The following is a 15,962-nucleotide window of genomic DNA, read 5'->3' as shown; positions in this document are numbered from 1 at the left end:
AATCCTGACCAATGACTTGAGACACTGCTTTGTCTACGTTGTTAGGCTTCTTCCTGTCATAGGCTGCAACAGTTTCCATACCATACTAGAATGTGAGAACACGCTCTGTTGTAGTCCACGTGTGACCACACCCATGGCTGTAGCTCAGATATCGGTCAAATAGTGTTACAATAATATTGATGATAATAATTCATCATTATTTGTATAACAACTTTCAAACATGCATGTAGTTCAAATTACTTCACAATTAGAAAACAAACTGTGCTGACTATAGGCTGTCAAAAGCTGTTTCACAATGGAATAGGGTTAGGGTCATTTTACCACCCCATTTTTAGAAATGTAAGATTGTGCATTTGGGATAGCACCGGTATAGCATTAGCTTTGGAGTGTAAATCCAGGTCATTATGTGCATAAAGTGTAGCGGCCTAATGTCACCAAGACTGATATGGCCACCCACAGGCTCAGGTCTTGTTCAACAGCCTGATGGTGGAATGGCTTGGGTATACCAAGCTATTGCTTGCCTTAATTTGTACTATGTATCTGACCATTGTTTATGGATGCACATGCACCTGGGTCTCAGCATTTGAAAGAATATGCTCACCATTGCAGTTCAATGGACTAGACAACTCATGTATACTTTGTTAGAAAGACTACACTTGAATAATTCAGCAACATTTTCAGCATAATCAACAGTGTACTGTATAATCAACATGCTTGAGCCAGCTCACAACTCTCCCACTGACCAGGCAAGGCATCAGTCCACCATTCACTATGCTATGCAGCCCAACTGCTACATTAGAATGACCAGGGAGTCAGATCTCAGTATCCGTGAACAGCTGGTAGTTGATAATCTAGTCCTGGTGCTTTTTCATGATGCGTCTACCACTGATCTCAACAAGGAACTGTCTCCTATAGGTGATACGTCTACCTGTCTATACCTGTGTTTCCTACCTAGGTCACTGGTTCTCAAAGTGGGGTCCGGTACCCCCCAGGGGTCTTAGAGGGGGTTCCAGGGGGCCCTTAGGAAAACGTATAAACACATAATCCCAAAATCAGGTTAACCACGTTAACCATATTTTATACCTCGGCTATTAAAAAATAGACGATCTCAATAGTTCACAATGCTTTTATAACAAAAATCTTCTGTTATGGGGGTCCCAATTCCCTGGCCCTTGATAGCGGTCAGTGGTTATACATCTGTCTGTCTATTCCTGTCTCGCAGGTGATCCGTCTGTCCGACTGTATCCGCGTGTCGGAGGTGGAGATGGACGGCTGCCCCAGGGACACTGGACCGTTCATTCTGGAGACAACAGAGAAGCTGTATGTGTTCGCCTCAGACAGAGCACACCTTGACGACTGGACTCACAAACTTTGTGAGATTGCCTTTCCTGTAAGTACACACACACACACCTCACATACACATGCACACACATGCACAGATTGCACACAGACACAAACGCATGCACGCCTATACGCACGTCAGCATTCCCTGCATGCACATAGACTACAGAATAATTTTATTTGAGTTAAAATGGCTTAGCTCTAAATGTGTGTTGTGTGTTTGATTGATTGAAGAATTTATTAGAAGTTTGCAATAGGAAAAGGTACAGTAAACAGTAGTTTACAAGGTCAAATAAGAGGAGATCCTAGTAAGCTTTACACAGGAACCACTTTATGTATCTCATATACAACATTGAAAGACAGATGGATAGAACAGAGCACTTTGCACATGTTGGTGGTATAGCTGGAGAACGAATTTAGAGCCTTGTTTAGTGTTAAATCTGGGTTGAACATGATTAGTGGAGCAGCTGGAGCTGCCTCTGGTGTTGTGATTGTGGACATCCTTGACCTTTTGGAAGTAGTTTGTCAGGTACATGGTTATCTTGGAGGTGTAGTGTATCTTGTACACCAGGTCCATTGCAAGATGCTGTACTCTGTTAGCTACTGTGAGCCACCCCACGCTTATAAGCGGTGAGGTGGGCCCGAGGAGGAAGACCAAGCACGACCCTAATCAGTTTGTAAATACAGATGGGTTGCAAATGAAAGGAAAAAGCATCATAAAGTGATGCATCCGGGAATCGATCCGCAGCTCCCCTTACCCTGGGTTAATAGTGTCAAAGTGTCCTTGTAGTCAGGGAAAATTAGCAGAATACCTGTCAAATCTGGGAATAAATTCCTTACCAAACAATTTCTTCACCAATGTGTTCGTAAAGGTGTCTAGTAACATATCTAACAAAGATTGAAATTCAATATCCCTAGCAAAATGTTTGACAGCTAGGGTAATTCTGGGTCTCATTCACTTACACTGTACTATAAGGGGAAAAAAATCACTCCCAAAAATATGCTTTAAGTGGGATGTGAGGGGTCTAACTAGGTGTTTTTAATTATTCTGAATACATTGCAAGCATTTGTTTTGCACAAAAAACATTCCTTGGGCCAAAAATTGACCCCATACACCTTGTGAAAAGTGATGACTCATCAGACTCATTTGCGTCTGATTTTGACCCAATGAATGTTTTTTTTGTGCAAAACAAATGCTTGCAATGGATTCAGAATAATTAAAAACACCTAGTTAGACCCCTAACATGCTACTTAAAGCATATTTTTGGGAGTGTTTTTTTCCGTTATAGTACAGTGTATAGTAAGTGAATGAGACCCAGAATTACCCTAGCTGTCAAATATTTTGCTAGGGATGTTGAATTTCAATCTTTGTTAGATATGTTACTAGACACCTTTACGAACACATTGGTGAAGAAATTGTTTGGTAAGGAATTTATTCCCAGGGTTTTATTAAAATTCCCTGACTATTGAGCAAGGCTCTCTGAACCACATCTGCTCCTGATGAGCAGATACCAACCTTTCATCTCACTCACGTCACTTTCTCTGCTGACCTCACTAAGCAACGAAATAAACAGAAAATAAACAAAAATAAAAATAAAACAATTCACAGGAGGCAAGCAGTGATCACCCCATGATGTGCATGCAATGTAGTTTTAAATGCACTACATTGCGGGCGCTTTTTGAGAGTGAAAAAATAAGAAGACACGTGTGACATGTGTGATCTGTGCAGCTTGCCCCAGGAAATGTGCCAAGCTCAATAGGGAACAACAGTATGTGTTTATTGTGTTAATTTAACACACATTGTAAAGCTTTGGATAAAGGCTCTATATAAACTAGACTGCTCCCTGTCGAGGTGCCAATTTGAGACCATAGGATGAATATCCATGATCCAACCATTCAGTGACCACTCATGCCACTTACAGTACATGACCACACCTGTATCACTGTTTTCCACATCTCTTGCGTCTTTTTTTGCATCACTTTATTCTCAAATGTACATTTGTCTTTTTTAATTAGGTGTTTGCGCACTGCAACCTTCATGTCATCATGTCCTACATTGTCTCAGTTAGAGTTGCTCTTCTGGGCTTCCTTACACATCGCACTAATGCACCATCAAATGTGTGCACTTTCGACCACAGTTTCGAAACCTATTTAATGTTGTTTTCCCCATAGGTGGAAATACTGTACATATGTCACTAGCCACTTGAGCAGGCTTAGTTGTGACTAAAGCTTCTAACCCGAATAATGAATCAGTTGGAGACTACTGTGATTGGAGAGTGTAATGGAGCCTGCCTCGCCAGGCTAGTCTAGTTGAGTCAGGCACGTGCACACATCAAAGGGGGCTTGAGCCGCTTCCCTTTTCTGTAGACCATGAATGCAGTTTTTACTATGGTGAAAGAAACGCAAATGCCCTCTTTCCATGCCATACCTGAAGTCAGCATTCAAGAACACTGCCTTGTCCAAACTCTCCTGCAATTCAGCATCTTATGTTGAAATAATTGCCCTCTCTGTGTAGAAATCCATGCCGTTACGCCACATCTCCAGTATTGATTTGATTAGGCTTAGTTCAGTGTGTTATAAAGCCCCGAAAATAGCAGACCTCCAAGCTCACAGCGCGTCGCAGCGCGTCGCAGCGCGGCGCGTTGTGAGCTTGGAGGTCGGCTATTTTTGATATTTGTACCAAAAGGCCCTTTTAGAAATGTCAGCCCCTGCCTCTCTCTAAAATTCTCTGCACGTCCCTGAGTTGAGTCATACCTCGATGTTGAGACACAGCAGCACTTCCCTAATCTGTCTAATGTGTGTCTGTGCATGTGTGTCTGTGTGTACAGATGAGCTGGTCAGAGGGTGGAGTCAAGAGGAGGAGTCTACATAGAGGAATAACGGAGGAGGAAGAGGAAGCTGAGGGCATGGAAGACAACTCATTGTACAGTGGCAGAGAGATAGGTAGGACTGTTATTATGACCTTTTAATTTGAAAGGATAACCCCTTGAGATGTATCGTCTCATTTTCCAGAGGGTCCCCATCACAGAAATACAGACAATACAATAGACAGAACAATACACAACAAGTACATTCATACATACTTAAGACATTTGACATTAACAGACAAAACAAAACAAAGACTGTCTGTCTGTCTTTAGAGCTTTGAAGCTGGACTTTAGGGCCCGACTGAACCTGCTGTTGGATTCTATTCTCCTCTCTATGTAAAACACAAATGTCCAACACACACTTACTGTATACACAAAACACATACCAGTCTGTTCGCCCTCCCGGGCCGTTCGCCTCGGGCGTCTATCCAGCGTAATGGTATACAAGTTTTCAAATAATTGTAGTGGAGTAAAAGTACAATATTTGGATCCGAGATTTAGTGGCGTAGCAGTATAAAATCATTGGAAATTGGAAGTACTCAAGTAAAGTAAAAAGTACAGTACTTCAGTAAATGTGTGTGTGTGTGTGTGTGTGTGTGTGTGTGTGTGTGTGTGTGTGTGCGTGCGTGCGTGCGTGCGTGCGTGCGTGCGTGCGTGTGTGCGTGCATACAGTAGAAATGGTTCCTAGCGTTCCTATGTTACTGACCTTAGGTCAGCTGAACTGCCTGTCAGTCATCTCGTCGCCATAGTTTCAGAGCTGCTATATTTAGCAGCCTTTGTGGCTCAGTTACTCAGCTAACTGGCTTACACTTCCTGTTTTCTCACACACACACACACACACACACGCACACACACACATGCACACGCACACGCACACACCATTTCTTTTTTCTTTTTTTTGCCATTGTTAACCCTTACCCAGAAGCCGAAAATAGCCGATCTACAAGATCTAAACCTGTCGATGTACTGAATATTGTCTATTTTTGGTGGTCAAAATATGATAATACAACACACGCACGCACGCACGCACGCACGCACGCACGCACGCACGCACGCACGCACGCACACACACACACACACACACACACACACACACACACACACACACACACACACACACACAGCTTGTGCGGCAGATGTTACGTAGTGGAAAAGTGGTTGCGTGCGTTCCTGTTTTGTGGTCTCTGTGTAGCAACGCTGCAGTAAGTGTGTGCATATGGTACTTTAGTGCGTCACGATGTGTGTTCTTCTGTAACAGGTGTCTGCAGAATAAAGACACCTTTCAAACCTATACACACAGCCTCAAAATGTTATTGTCTCCACCAGCCGAAGGCTGAGGGAGAGTATGTTTTCCCCTCCGTCCGTCCGTCCGTCCGTCCGTGCGTCCGTGCGTCCTCGCAGTTTGTGAACAGCTAATCTCAGTCACCGTTGGCCCGATCGCTGCCAAACTGAGCACACACACTCCCTGGATGCCAATCTAGAACCTCTGCCCCACATTTTTCAAATCAGCCTCATGGTGGCGCTATAACAGGCCGATTTGTGTGGCCTGGTTGTTACCAGCTAATCTCCGGCGCCGTTGGCCCGATCGCTGCCAAACTGAGCACACACACTCCCTGGATGCTAATTCAGAACCTCTGCCCCACATTTTTTAAATCAGCCTCATGGTGGCGCTATAACAGGCCGATTTGTGTGGCCTGGTGGAGACCTGTGCTCGGAAGAGCACTGCTTCTAGTTATGATCATTATTCTACTATTAATAATGATGTTTGTGTCACGTTGAGGTTCAGAAGGTGCACAGCAGGGCATTAATGAAAAATGAGTCGACTTCATTACACAAGTCGACTCCCACCAGAGAAATTCCTTTGTATTTGTTTTTCTATCATTATGTTTGTGTGTACATCTGGTACAGCATTCAAACAGATTGCTTATTGTCAAGGACGGAATAATCCAACGTTACAGTACATTACATTAGGTATAACATGGTTCTATTGTGAAAATAGCAGATCTACATGCTCACAACGCCTCGCGATGCGAGGCGTTCCTGTGAGCATGTAGATCGGCTATTTTCTGACTTCATCAAGCGATAAAGTTGACTTCAACTCAACTTTTTACTGAGTCGATTGAGTCGACTTGCAAAAATCACAAGTCGTTAATGCCCTAGTGCTACCTCACTCAAGTGCAGAACGAACAGGCACAGGCAGAGCATTGAAGAGGGTTTTATTTTCAGAAACCCATACCCATACTCACAAGGAAAACTAGACATGTTAAGGAACTTCAAATACGCTGGAAGATTCAATAACTTGGAATGCACAAGGAGCAAATGGCTGAACATGTCACTGACAGCAATGAACTGACAAAGAAATAAACACACAGGGGAGTATGCTGTAAAATAGGCATGGACTATACCAGTCACAGGTGATGTCAACTAGACAATTACATTGATTACGTTATTTATGGAAATGCTTCCTGTCAGAGTCCTTTATACCAGAGGGTTATTTATTTATTTATTCATGAATTACACAATGAGATACTGTAGGCTAGAGAGACCAACAGGACACAGGTGATTATAACAATAAACAAGTGGTAAGACAAGTTAACAGACAGGAAGACATTAGAACAATACTGTCTACCAGTAAGACGCCCTAAGGGCGAGAAGCTGCGCACATGGACGTGTGAGCATAGGTGTGTGCACGCATCCGCCTGGGTGACAGCAGACTGCTGGGTGAGTGCTGGCGCTTTGGCATAGGATCAACTTTGACGCCCTATACCCGGTTGGTTGTTTAAGTTGGACAAAATGTGGCCAAATTTTCCCAAATATGGAGATGACTGATGTTTGACATCAAAGATGTTTGACGCCATAGACCACATGAGACTGACGCAATATGTCCATAGATGGGCATTACCAGATATGGGCTATCTATGTCCATACTGTATATGGGCATTCCCAGATATGGGCTTAATATTGATGACATCAGGGATCTCCATATTTGCGCATAACAGGTTCTATTAGTGTGGTTGCCCTAAAAGGGCATCATCTGGGAATGCCCATATATGGACTTATATTGATGTTTTCGGGCCGGTTAGGGCGTGAAATGTATGATAATTAGTAAGGCCGAGTCATCATTGTGATGTGAGAACAAGTCGGTGCAAATGAATTCTGTCTTGGCCTTTCATTTGCAACATCATTGTGATATCAGAAGAGCATGAGGTGTTACAGAAAGACAGACGGACATGAGCTGCAAGTTATCATACTAAATAGCGACCTACAGTCACAAAAAATACGATTACAAGAAAACAGACCACCCTAAGATACCTAGTAACAGAAGATACTAAAGGCTACATAAACTAAAGACTAAACAACCAGGAAAAAAATAAAAAATAAATAAACAGAATACCTAAACCAAAAAGGGAACAAGAGAAATAAAGTCCAAAAACAGATAAACACAGCCAAAGTCCACAGGCCATGACAGTTTTATTAGGCAATTCCATAATAATAATAAGCCTATAATGATAATAATATTCTTTAATTTTAAAAATACTTTATACATCAAGATTATGTTTAGATTAAACTCATAAAACAGTTTTCATGAGATCTAAATGTTAGCTAGTGCTGTCTCATACACACACAAGGAATACCTCAGTCAATTCCCCACAGCAGGACACAGTCTGACACAGTAAGATAAATAAATCCATTCTATTTTTGCCATTAAAGCGTAACTACAGTATGTACGTCTTTCTTGTTTTGTTTTTTAATATATATTCTTTTATTTTGTTCAATCTGTATGGTGGAATAAGTTAATTCAACATAACTTACAATACAATTGGGGTGGTTGCGTTTTGTCTCCCTGATCTTCTATTGAGAAGAATATTTAGATTGTTTCAAAGGTCAAATGTCTTAGTTGGAGCATTTCCGATATTCTGTGACCGCGGAGAGCAAAGGTCCGTTTCTCAGTGGTTTTGTGAGGGGGCATGGGAGCTCAATTTGTTATTTAACCTTCATAGATGACAAAACCACTGAGAAACGGACCTTTGCTCTCCACGGTCACAGAAGTATCGGAAATGCACCAACTATCTCACCTACACTACTCGAATTTTGACGATGGTCAAGATTCAATCTCTCCCCTGAGCAAGCAGGCAGGCTCCAGATCAATAATGTAAAAATCTGTCACTTAAGGATTTCTAGTGCAGCAAGTGCAGCTTTAAGTTCACAATTATCGATTTCATAGTTTTTTACAATAATTGATTTGCTTATATAAGGTTTGATTAAATCCAGCAAAAATAGTGAAAATGTAGATGTACCATTTTAGAACGCATAATCTTTTATGTGCTTTTTCATTTGATTAATTGTCAATTTCATCAATAAAATAATATTCATCTGTATTTGCAGTCCTCAAGGTAGAAGATTTTTCCAATCAAGGTGTTCAAAAACATTCTTGAGAGCAACGTTTAGTTGTAAATAACATTGTGTGTTTGTTTGCATGGCTGTCATGTTGAATACTGCACAAAATCAAGTAGCGCAGATTGATATGAGCATGGGTACTACTCACACACCGGTGAATTCAGGGATTGACCAATCGGAATCAAGCATTCAACCAATTAACATAGTCTGCCGTACAGATTGCACAAAAATTACATTTTATTCTTAAAAAGAGCAAAACAGAGTCTCTGGCTAGAGTGTGCAACACCTTTTTCCTCTTTTTAAGTTAGTTCCCTCTGACCTCACCGCTTGCTGTGCGTTATCTTTTTTGCTAAATTACCCAATCCTTAAAATATAATGTCTTCATGGCACCACCTCCTGACACAGCAGGGTTTTATCAGTCATGGTGTGAATTCAGCTTAAACCACAACACCATAAATAATGCCAGGAAACAAACACACACCCTGTCAACATGTCAGATCACACCAGGAAATGGAATGAAAAAGCAAATAAGCTCGCTGACACGCACTATAACAACAAGTGATGCTTGTGATGTAGGTCTCACATTTCTGTTTTCCCTTTTGCTGGCAAGAGAAGTATCTAATTTCTCAGTAAACTGGTCTTTCTTGCTGTTTAAATCAATTTCCCAGCAATTTCAGGAGTAGTTAGACGATTAGTACGATTATGTATTCTGATGATGTATTGTAACCTGTAAGACAGTGCGTCTGACCCAGGGGGCCAGTTGTCTGGATTTAACATGAAGAAAACACGAAACTAAAAGTTACTTTGTTTGGCCGCTAGTTGAGCTGTTCTCCATAGGATTCCATTCATTTTCCCTGAATTTTTACACACTGCCCTCCTAATACGTGAGCAGGCCGTGTTCTTTTTTGATAACTTTTTTCATTTATTTTTAATCATTTTTTGAAAAAATGGAAAGAATTAAATACAATTAAAAAAATATAAAATATAAATGAAAAAAATTATCGAAAAAACATGGCCTGCTCACGTATTAGGAGGGTGTTATGAGTCACCAGAGAAAATAACGAATGCTTTTAATGAATCTATCATGGAGTTTGAAGTTACAATGGGTGTGTATGGGGAGAGGCCCCCATGGGCCTGGAGGCCAGGCCTGATAACATTTACATCAAATATCTAAATATTGAATCAAGCAAATTAAAACCTGTTCAGGGTGTTCATAAAAGCCTGATAAGACAATAAAATGACCAAACGTTTTTTTGAAAGTGAAATATCCCTTTAAACATTACTTATTTTCTATCAATTACACATTTGATTTTCTCAAATGCAATAAAGCTAAAAAGAAAAAGCAACTCTTGCCACTGTGTGCGATCCATTCCATACACAGTCTATCAATTACACACCCTATGAAGCCTTGAGTTCATGGATTATTATAATTTTGTCTAGTCTCCAGTAGGAGACTCGACTGGCCAACAAAATTATTCTGTAACCAGCTGGAGGGGAAATAGCAACACCCTGCTGGAGGCCATTAATGAGAACTGCTGCATTTTCATATTCTGCTTTGGCTTCATTTTCAGAGGGTGATACTTGCACCCTGGTGTCAGCAAGCACACTGAAGAGTGGTTATTAGCTTTTTTTGTGACACGTTTCCCTGTATGCACACTTTAACACATTTATAGTACCGTGACCTCTCACCCTCTCTCTCTTTCTCTCGCTCTCTATCTTACCCGTATATCGGTCGAGGCAGTTGGCCGCCCACACACACACACACACACACACACACACACACACACACACACACACACACACACACACACACACACACACACACACACACACACACACACACACACACACACACACACACACACACACACACACGGCTCGTCATGCATGTGATCTATTTTTGCAGAAGTGGTGATGATGACCCACAGTGGAAAGAAATTGAGTCAGTTTTATTTCTTGCGCTGTTTTGATGTTGAAAGTTGAGTCTGACGGTCAAACTGCTTCCATTAGGATTGCTTTTGTATTTTACACTAGGACTACTGTAGTCATTTAGTCTTAGTTTAGTTATTCCGGTCATTGATATTTTCAAAGATAATATAAATGAAATTTGATAAATAATCAATAAATGATTATTTTCTTCTTTTCTTTAAAAGAAAAATCGCATCTAGTGTGAATCAAGAGGTGCTAGTTGTTTATTGTTCCCTTAATACTGATGACTTACTGTACGTTTCATTATTACTGACTCCCTACTGCCTTATGTTGCCTTATCACTGACTACCGTACCTACAGTATACTGCCTAATATTATGCTGCCTTATTGTTTTTGAATGGATAAAAGAAACATATTTATGATGTGTGTGTGTGTGTGTGTGTGTGTGTGTGTGTGTGTGTGTGTGTGTGTGTGTGTGTGTGTGTGTGTGTGTGTGTGTGTGTGTGGCGAAGGCATTGTTACTTGTACCCTTGAATGGTGTGTGGGTATTGGATATTTGTCCAGGATTTGCCGACTGTACATTATTTACAGCACCTTGTAATATTTGTGTCCTTTTACTGTATCTCTTATGTGGACACAAATAAATGATTGAAATGTGTGTGTGTGTGTGTGTGTGTGTGTGTGTGTGTGTGTGTGTGTGTGTGTGTGTGTGTGTGTGTGTGTGTGTGTGTGTGTGTGTGTATGTGTGTGTAGTGCTGGTGCGTGACTTCAGAGTGAGCGTGAGGAGGAGCGAGGCGGCAGACCGGTGTCGTCTGAGAGGAGCCTTCATTCTGAGGGCCGACGTGGACAACCTGCTCCTGATGGACGGCAAAACGTCCCAGGTCCTCTACAGCTGGCCCTACCGCTACCTGAGACGCTTTGGACGAGACAAGGTAGGGATGCATTGATTGAATATACTTTAGCCCAGGGGTCTTCAACAGGCCAAGGACCCCTTAGTTGAGAGAGAGAGAGATGAAGCAGGGACTCCCACAATCTTATCATAGATTCCATATAGTTTCATCGTTTGACAGCACAATCATCTGTGTATTTTGGATTTATGTCAATTTGTGTTTTCAGATATTCATAGCACTTGAACCGTCAATACTTCGTAAACGTGACCTTTCACTCTGTACTTAGCCTATACTCTTTTCCCCTCTACACCAGGAGTCTTCAATGTTTTCAGGCCAAGGACCCCTAGTTGAGAGAGACATGAAGCAGGGACCCCCACAACCTTTTCATAGATTCCATCATTGTTTGAAAGCGCAATCGTCAGTGTATTTTGGATTCATGTCAATTTGTGTTTTCAGATATTTATACCACTTGAACCGTCAATACTTCGTAAACGTGACCTTTCACTATGTACTTAGTCTGCTCTTTTTCCCCTCTGCACCAAAGCTCTTTGACGAAAATAGCTGATCTACAAGCTCACAACGCCTCGCAGTGCGAGGCGTTGTGAGCTTGTAGATCTGCTATTTTTTGGCTAAAGCTCTCAGAATATGGACACTAGGGTTCAAGTGGTTAATATAAAAAAGGAGAAAAACAGGTGCTCTTTTATGGCAGTTTTGAAGGAGGGTAAGGACTAAGGAGTCACACCTTTTGATGTCTGTTGTTGGTAGGGCATTCCACATTTGGTGTCATAGCAGTAGTAGAACTGAAGTAGTCTGACAGGGTATCCCTGTTTTATAAGAAGACCAGGCCGCCACAAACTCGATAACACAGTTAATATAATACTGGGCTCGATAAAAGCCTGGCTCAATAAACAAGATCGATATGGTGCTCGATATGGTTCTCATTATCAATAAAATTGAACAAGCTCCATCCCTAGTCGGAGTCGTTCTTTCATCTCATTCGTCTCTTTTCCCCTGTCCTCCCCCTCCCATCTCCATGTGTGTGTGCGTGTGTGTGTGTGTGTGTGTGCGTGCGTGCGTGCGTGCGTGCGTGTGTGTGTGTCTGACCTCCAGGTAACCTTCTCCTTCGAGGCGGGTCGGCGCTGTGACAGCGGAGAGGGTAGTTTTGAGTTTGACACCAAACAGGGGAACCAGGTGTTCCAGGCGGTGGAGGCAGCCATCAGCCTGCAGCGCTCTGCCCTGCCCCCCCAACAGGATGGGACCCTGCAACGCCAGAGGACCACATCTGGAGCGGCGGAGCTGGACGGAGTTCAGCATCGCTCGCTGCCTCAACACTCACCTATACAGGTACACCGGTCATGTTAAATATGATATACTGGATATCTGTGATTCATCTCAACCTGTGGGCCACGAGGATACTGTAAGTGGGCCCCCAAATAATTGCATACAGCTACCAATACCCTACTTGCACGCTCTGCTGGCGCAAGTAATGATAATATAAGATTAGGATTAAGATTAAGATTAAGAGTTTTGTATGTGAACCGTCACAGCTTGACCGTATATCTCTGTCTGTCTGTCTGTCTGTCTGTCTGTCTGTCTGTAACGCCTGACAATGTGGTTCCCTTGTCACAGTGTGACATCACTGGTGACATCATAGTGATGTCAGATACTCACAGCAGGGATCTTCATATATGGGCATAAAAACAGGTGACATCACAGTGATGTCAGATACTCAGAGCAGGGATCTTCATATATGGGCATAAAAACAGGTGACATCACAGTGATGTCAGATACTCAGAGCAGGGATCACCATATATGGGCATAAAAGGGATTTAGTGATGTCAGATACTCACAGCAGGGATCTTCATATATGGGCATAAAAACAGGTGACATCACAGTGATGTCAGATACTCAGAGCAGGGATCTTCATATATGGGCATAAAAACAGGTGACATCACAGTGATGTCAGATACTCAGAGCAGGGATCTCCATATATGGGCATAAAAGGGATTCATGGCCAAGACAGATGGCGTGACTGCCCTATAGGCGTCTTACTGGTTATACCTGTACCAGTTGTTCCATCGATCCAAGCCGGAAACACAATCAATTGATTGACCATTAAATTAAACATGCTCTGAAAATGCAACCAGCCCAGCCATCTGACCACTTGCAACGCAACGCAACGCAACGCAACGACGCAACACAACACAACACAACGCAACGCAATGACGCAACACAACACAACGACGCAACGCAACACAACGACGCAACGCAACGCAACACATCTATTGATGACATAAGACTGTGGGTCTGACTCTGACCACGAGACTAGGAGGAATATTACGTCACCAAATGATCTTGGCCTAAATTGCATGTAGAGTTTTGAGTAAAGGGTGGGTTTGTTTATGTGTCTCAGGATGATGACATGGTGTACAGTCTAGTGAACAACATTCCGGGTCAGACTCTGAACCTAGAGGTTTCTCCTGGACAACACAGACGCCCCTCTCAGCTGGTAGGTCAACATCAACAACACAAACGCCCCACTCAGCTGGTAGGTACAACATCAACAACACAAATGCCCCACTCAGCTGGTAGGTACAACATCAACAACACAAATGCCCCACTCAGCTGGTAGGTACAACATCAACAACACAAATGCCCCACTCAGCTGGTTTGGTTGACTGATTGAATACTGTATTAACAGTTTGCAAATAGAACAGAGGTACGATTTTACAATGATTGTCAAAGGGATAACCCAAAACGCCCTATAGGGGCTTGTTCCCATTGTGGTCCTGTGTATTCAATTCACCAAGACATTTAAAGACATGCAGTAACATACAATAATAAACAAGACATAATCAACACAAGTAACAGTGAACGTATATGTACAGTAAACAGTTCTAGGCTCATTTTCCTACTTATATTGATCCCAAAAGACTGTCCATGGGGTCGATTAGGCAGAAATGCCCCTGTTGTCCAGTTTCCCCAGCAGAACCCAGCAGCTATCATAGCATAGAGTGGAGCCTATAACCCTATCGCTTTTACACTATTTGTTGTGGTCAAAAGTGATTTTCTTTTTCATGAATGTGGTACTAGTTGTCATTACTAACATATCCAGGCCTTGGTTGTCCCACACAAGCCACCACAATCTCATAAATAATGTTTTGGGGTGAGCATTCGGCACAAGTGCCAATCAAAGTGACTGTACTGGCCAATCACTCTCCTCTCCTCTCCTCTCCTCTCCTCTCCTCTCCTCTCCTCTCCTCTCCTCTCCTCTCCTCTCCTCTAGTCTCCCCCAGTAGACAAGGTGCTGACGGGAGTGAAGAGTCTGACGCTGGACACCAGAGGGGCTGTGATCGGCAGGAAGACTCAGGTGAAGACCATCTCCAGCTGTCCACTGCCTCACAGCAGCCCCGACCAGGACCCGGAGCTCCAGGTGTCCCTGCACCAGGAGCAGGACGCCCAGGCCTACTCCGAGATCACCGCGCCCGGACAGCCTCCAGACGACAAGAGAGAGAGAAGAGAGAAACCGGAGAAACCCAAGAGGAGAGAGAGAGTGGCCGAGCCAGAGTATTCCCTCCCCTTCGACATCATCAACATCAACAACGTCATGGAAATCTTTTCTTCCCATCAGGCCTTCGGGCTGAGAGAGGAGGAGCCAGAGTCGGGCGCCGACCCGCTTTACGACTGCATCGACGAATCGCAGGTCAAGGTGGCCTTCAGGGGCGTGGCCGAGGCACCCCGTCCCACCTATAGGAAGGTAGAGCATATCTACGACGAGCCCGAGGGCTGCGCTGTGAACGAACAGAATCCCCGCACGGCGGCTCTCTACGACGACCCAGAGGAGGTGAAAGGCAACGCCTGGAGGAGTATGGGTAGCGATGTGGACCCTAAAGGTCAGGAGTACCCGTACGACCCCACGGTGGATGACTATGCTGTCCCCAAGCGCCCGCAGAGAGCCTTTCCCGAAGAGGAGCCGGAAGCGGATTCACCGTATGACAATGTGATGGTGAAAGAAAGAGAGAACAGATGAGAGGACACGCCCAGGGACGTGCTGGGCCCCTGATTCAGCCTGGGAAAAAGAGTTGGAGAGGCCCTCATTGCGCGCTATAGTGAGAGATCTCTCTCTATAGCGCTGCTACTACTCAAAGATTTGCCGTTTCAGATCAAGACAAGTGACAAGCCAGTGGGCCAATTACTGTACAGTACATGAGTTATATTTTGTCGCTGTCGGGTGGAAACCTTGTATGTCCAAAACCGTTTGTTTTGTATTTATCATTTTAAAAATGATTTAAACTAGTGAAAACAGCCGATCTACAAGCACACAACGCCTCGCGGTTTTGTGTGCTTGTAGATCTACTGTTTTCACTACTTTTGTGCAACGGCCTTGTATGATGAAGCAGGGCCTCCTAATGAACCGGCCGTTCGGGAGTTGTCCCGCTTTTCCCAATGGCCAGCACGTCCCTGGACACACACACACACACACACACACGCACACATGCGCACACACACACACACACACACACACACACACACACAC

The 15,962-nt window shown here is 43.3% G+C and overlaps 1 protein-coding gene across 1 annotated transcript in view; it reads left to right on the top strand.

Moving 5' to 3' along the window:
- dok2 (docking protein 2) overlaps window positions 1-15,662 on the top strand; it is a 16,937-nt gene extending 1,275 nt beyond the window's left edge. The window contains exons 3-8 of the mRNA XM_080738816.1: window positions 1,223-1,390; window positions 4,170-4,284; window positions 11,289-11,467; window positions 12,536-12,769; window positions 13,839-13,973; window positions 14,712-15,662. Of these exons, the coding sequence (XP_080594942.1) occupies window positions 1,223-1,390; window positions 4,170-4,284; window positions 11,289-11,467; window positions 12,536-12,769; window positions 13,839-13,973; window positions 14,712-15,455 (1,575 nt within the window). The 3' untranslated portion in view covers window positions 15,456-15,662. The remainder of the gene's footprint in view (window positions 1-1,222; window positions 1,391-4,169; window positions 4,285-11,288; window positions 11,468-12,535; window positions 12,770-13,838; window positions 13,974-14,711) is intronic.
- Window positions 15,663-15,962: the final 300 nt, after the last annotated feature.

This window comes from Nannobrachium achirus, assembly GCF_963921795.1.
Source record: "Nannobrachium achirus genome assembly, chromosome: 12".
Taxonomy (NCBI): Eukaryota; Metazoa; Chordata; class Actinopteri; order Myctophiformes; family Myctophidae; genus Nannobrachium; species Nannobrachium achirus.
Note: the sequence above shows the minus strand (reverse complement) of the source record. Positions and strands in the feature narration are given on the sequence as shown.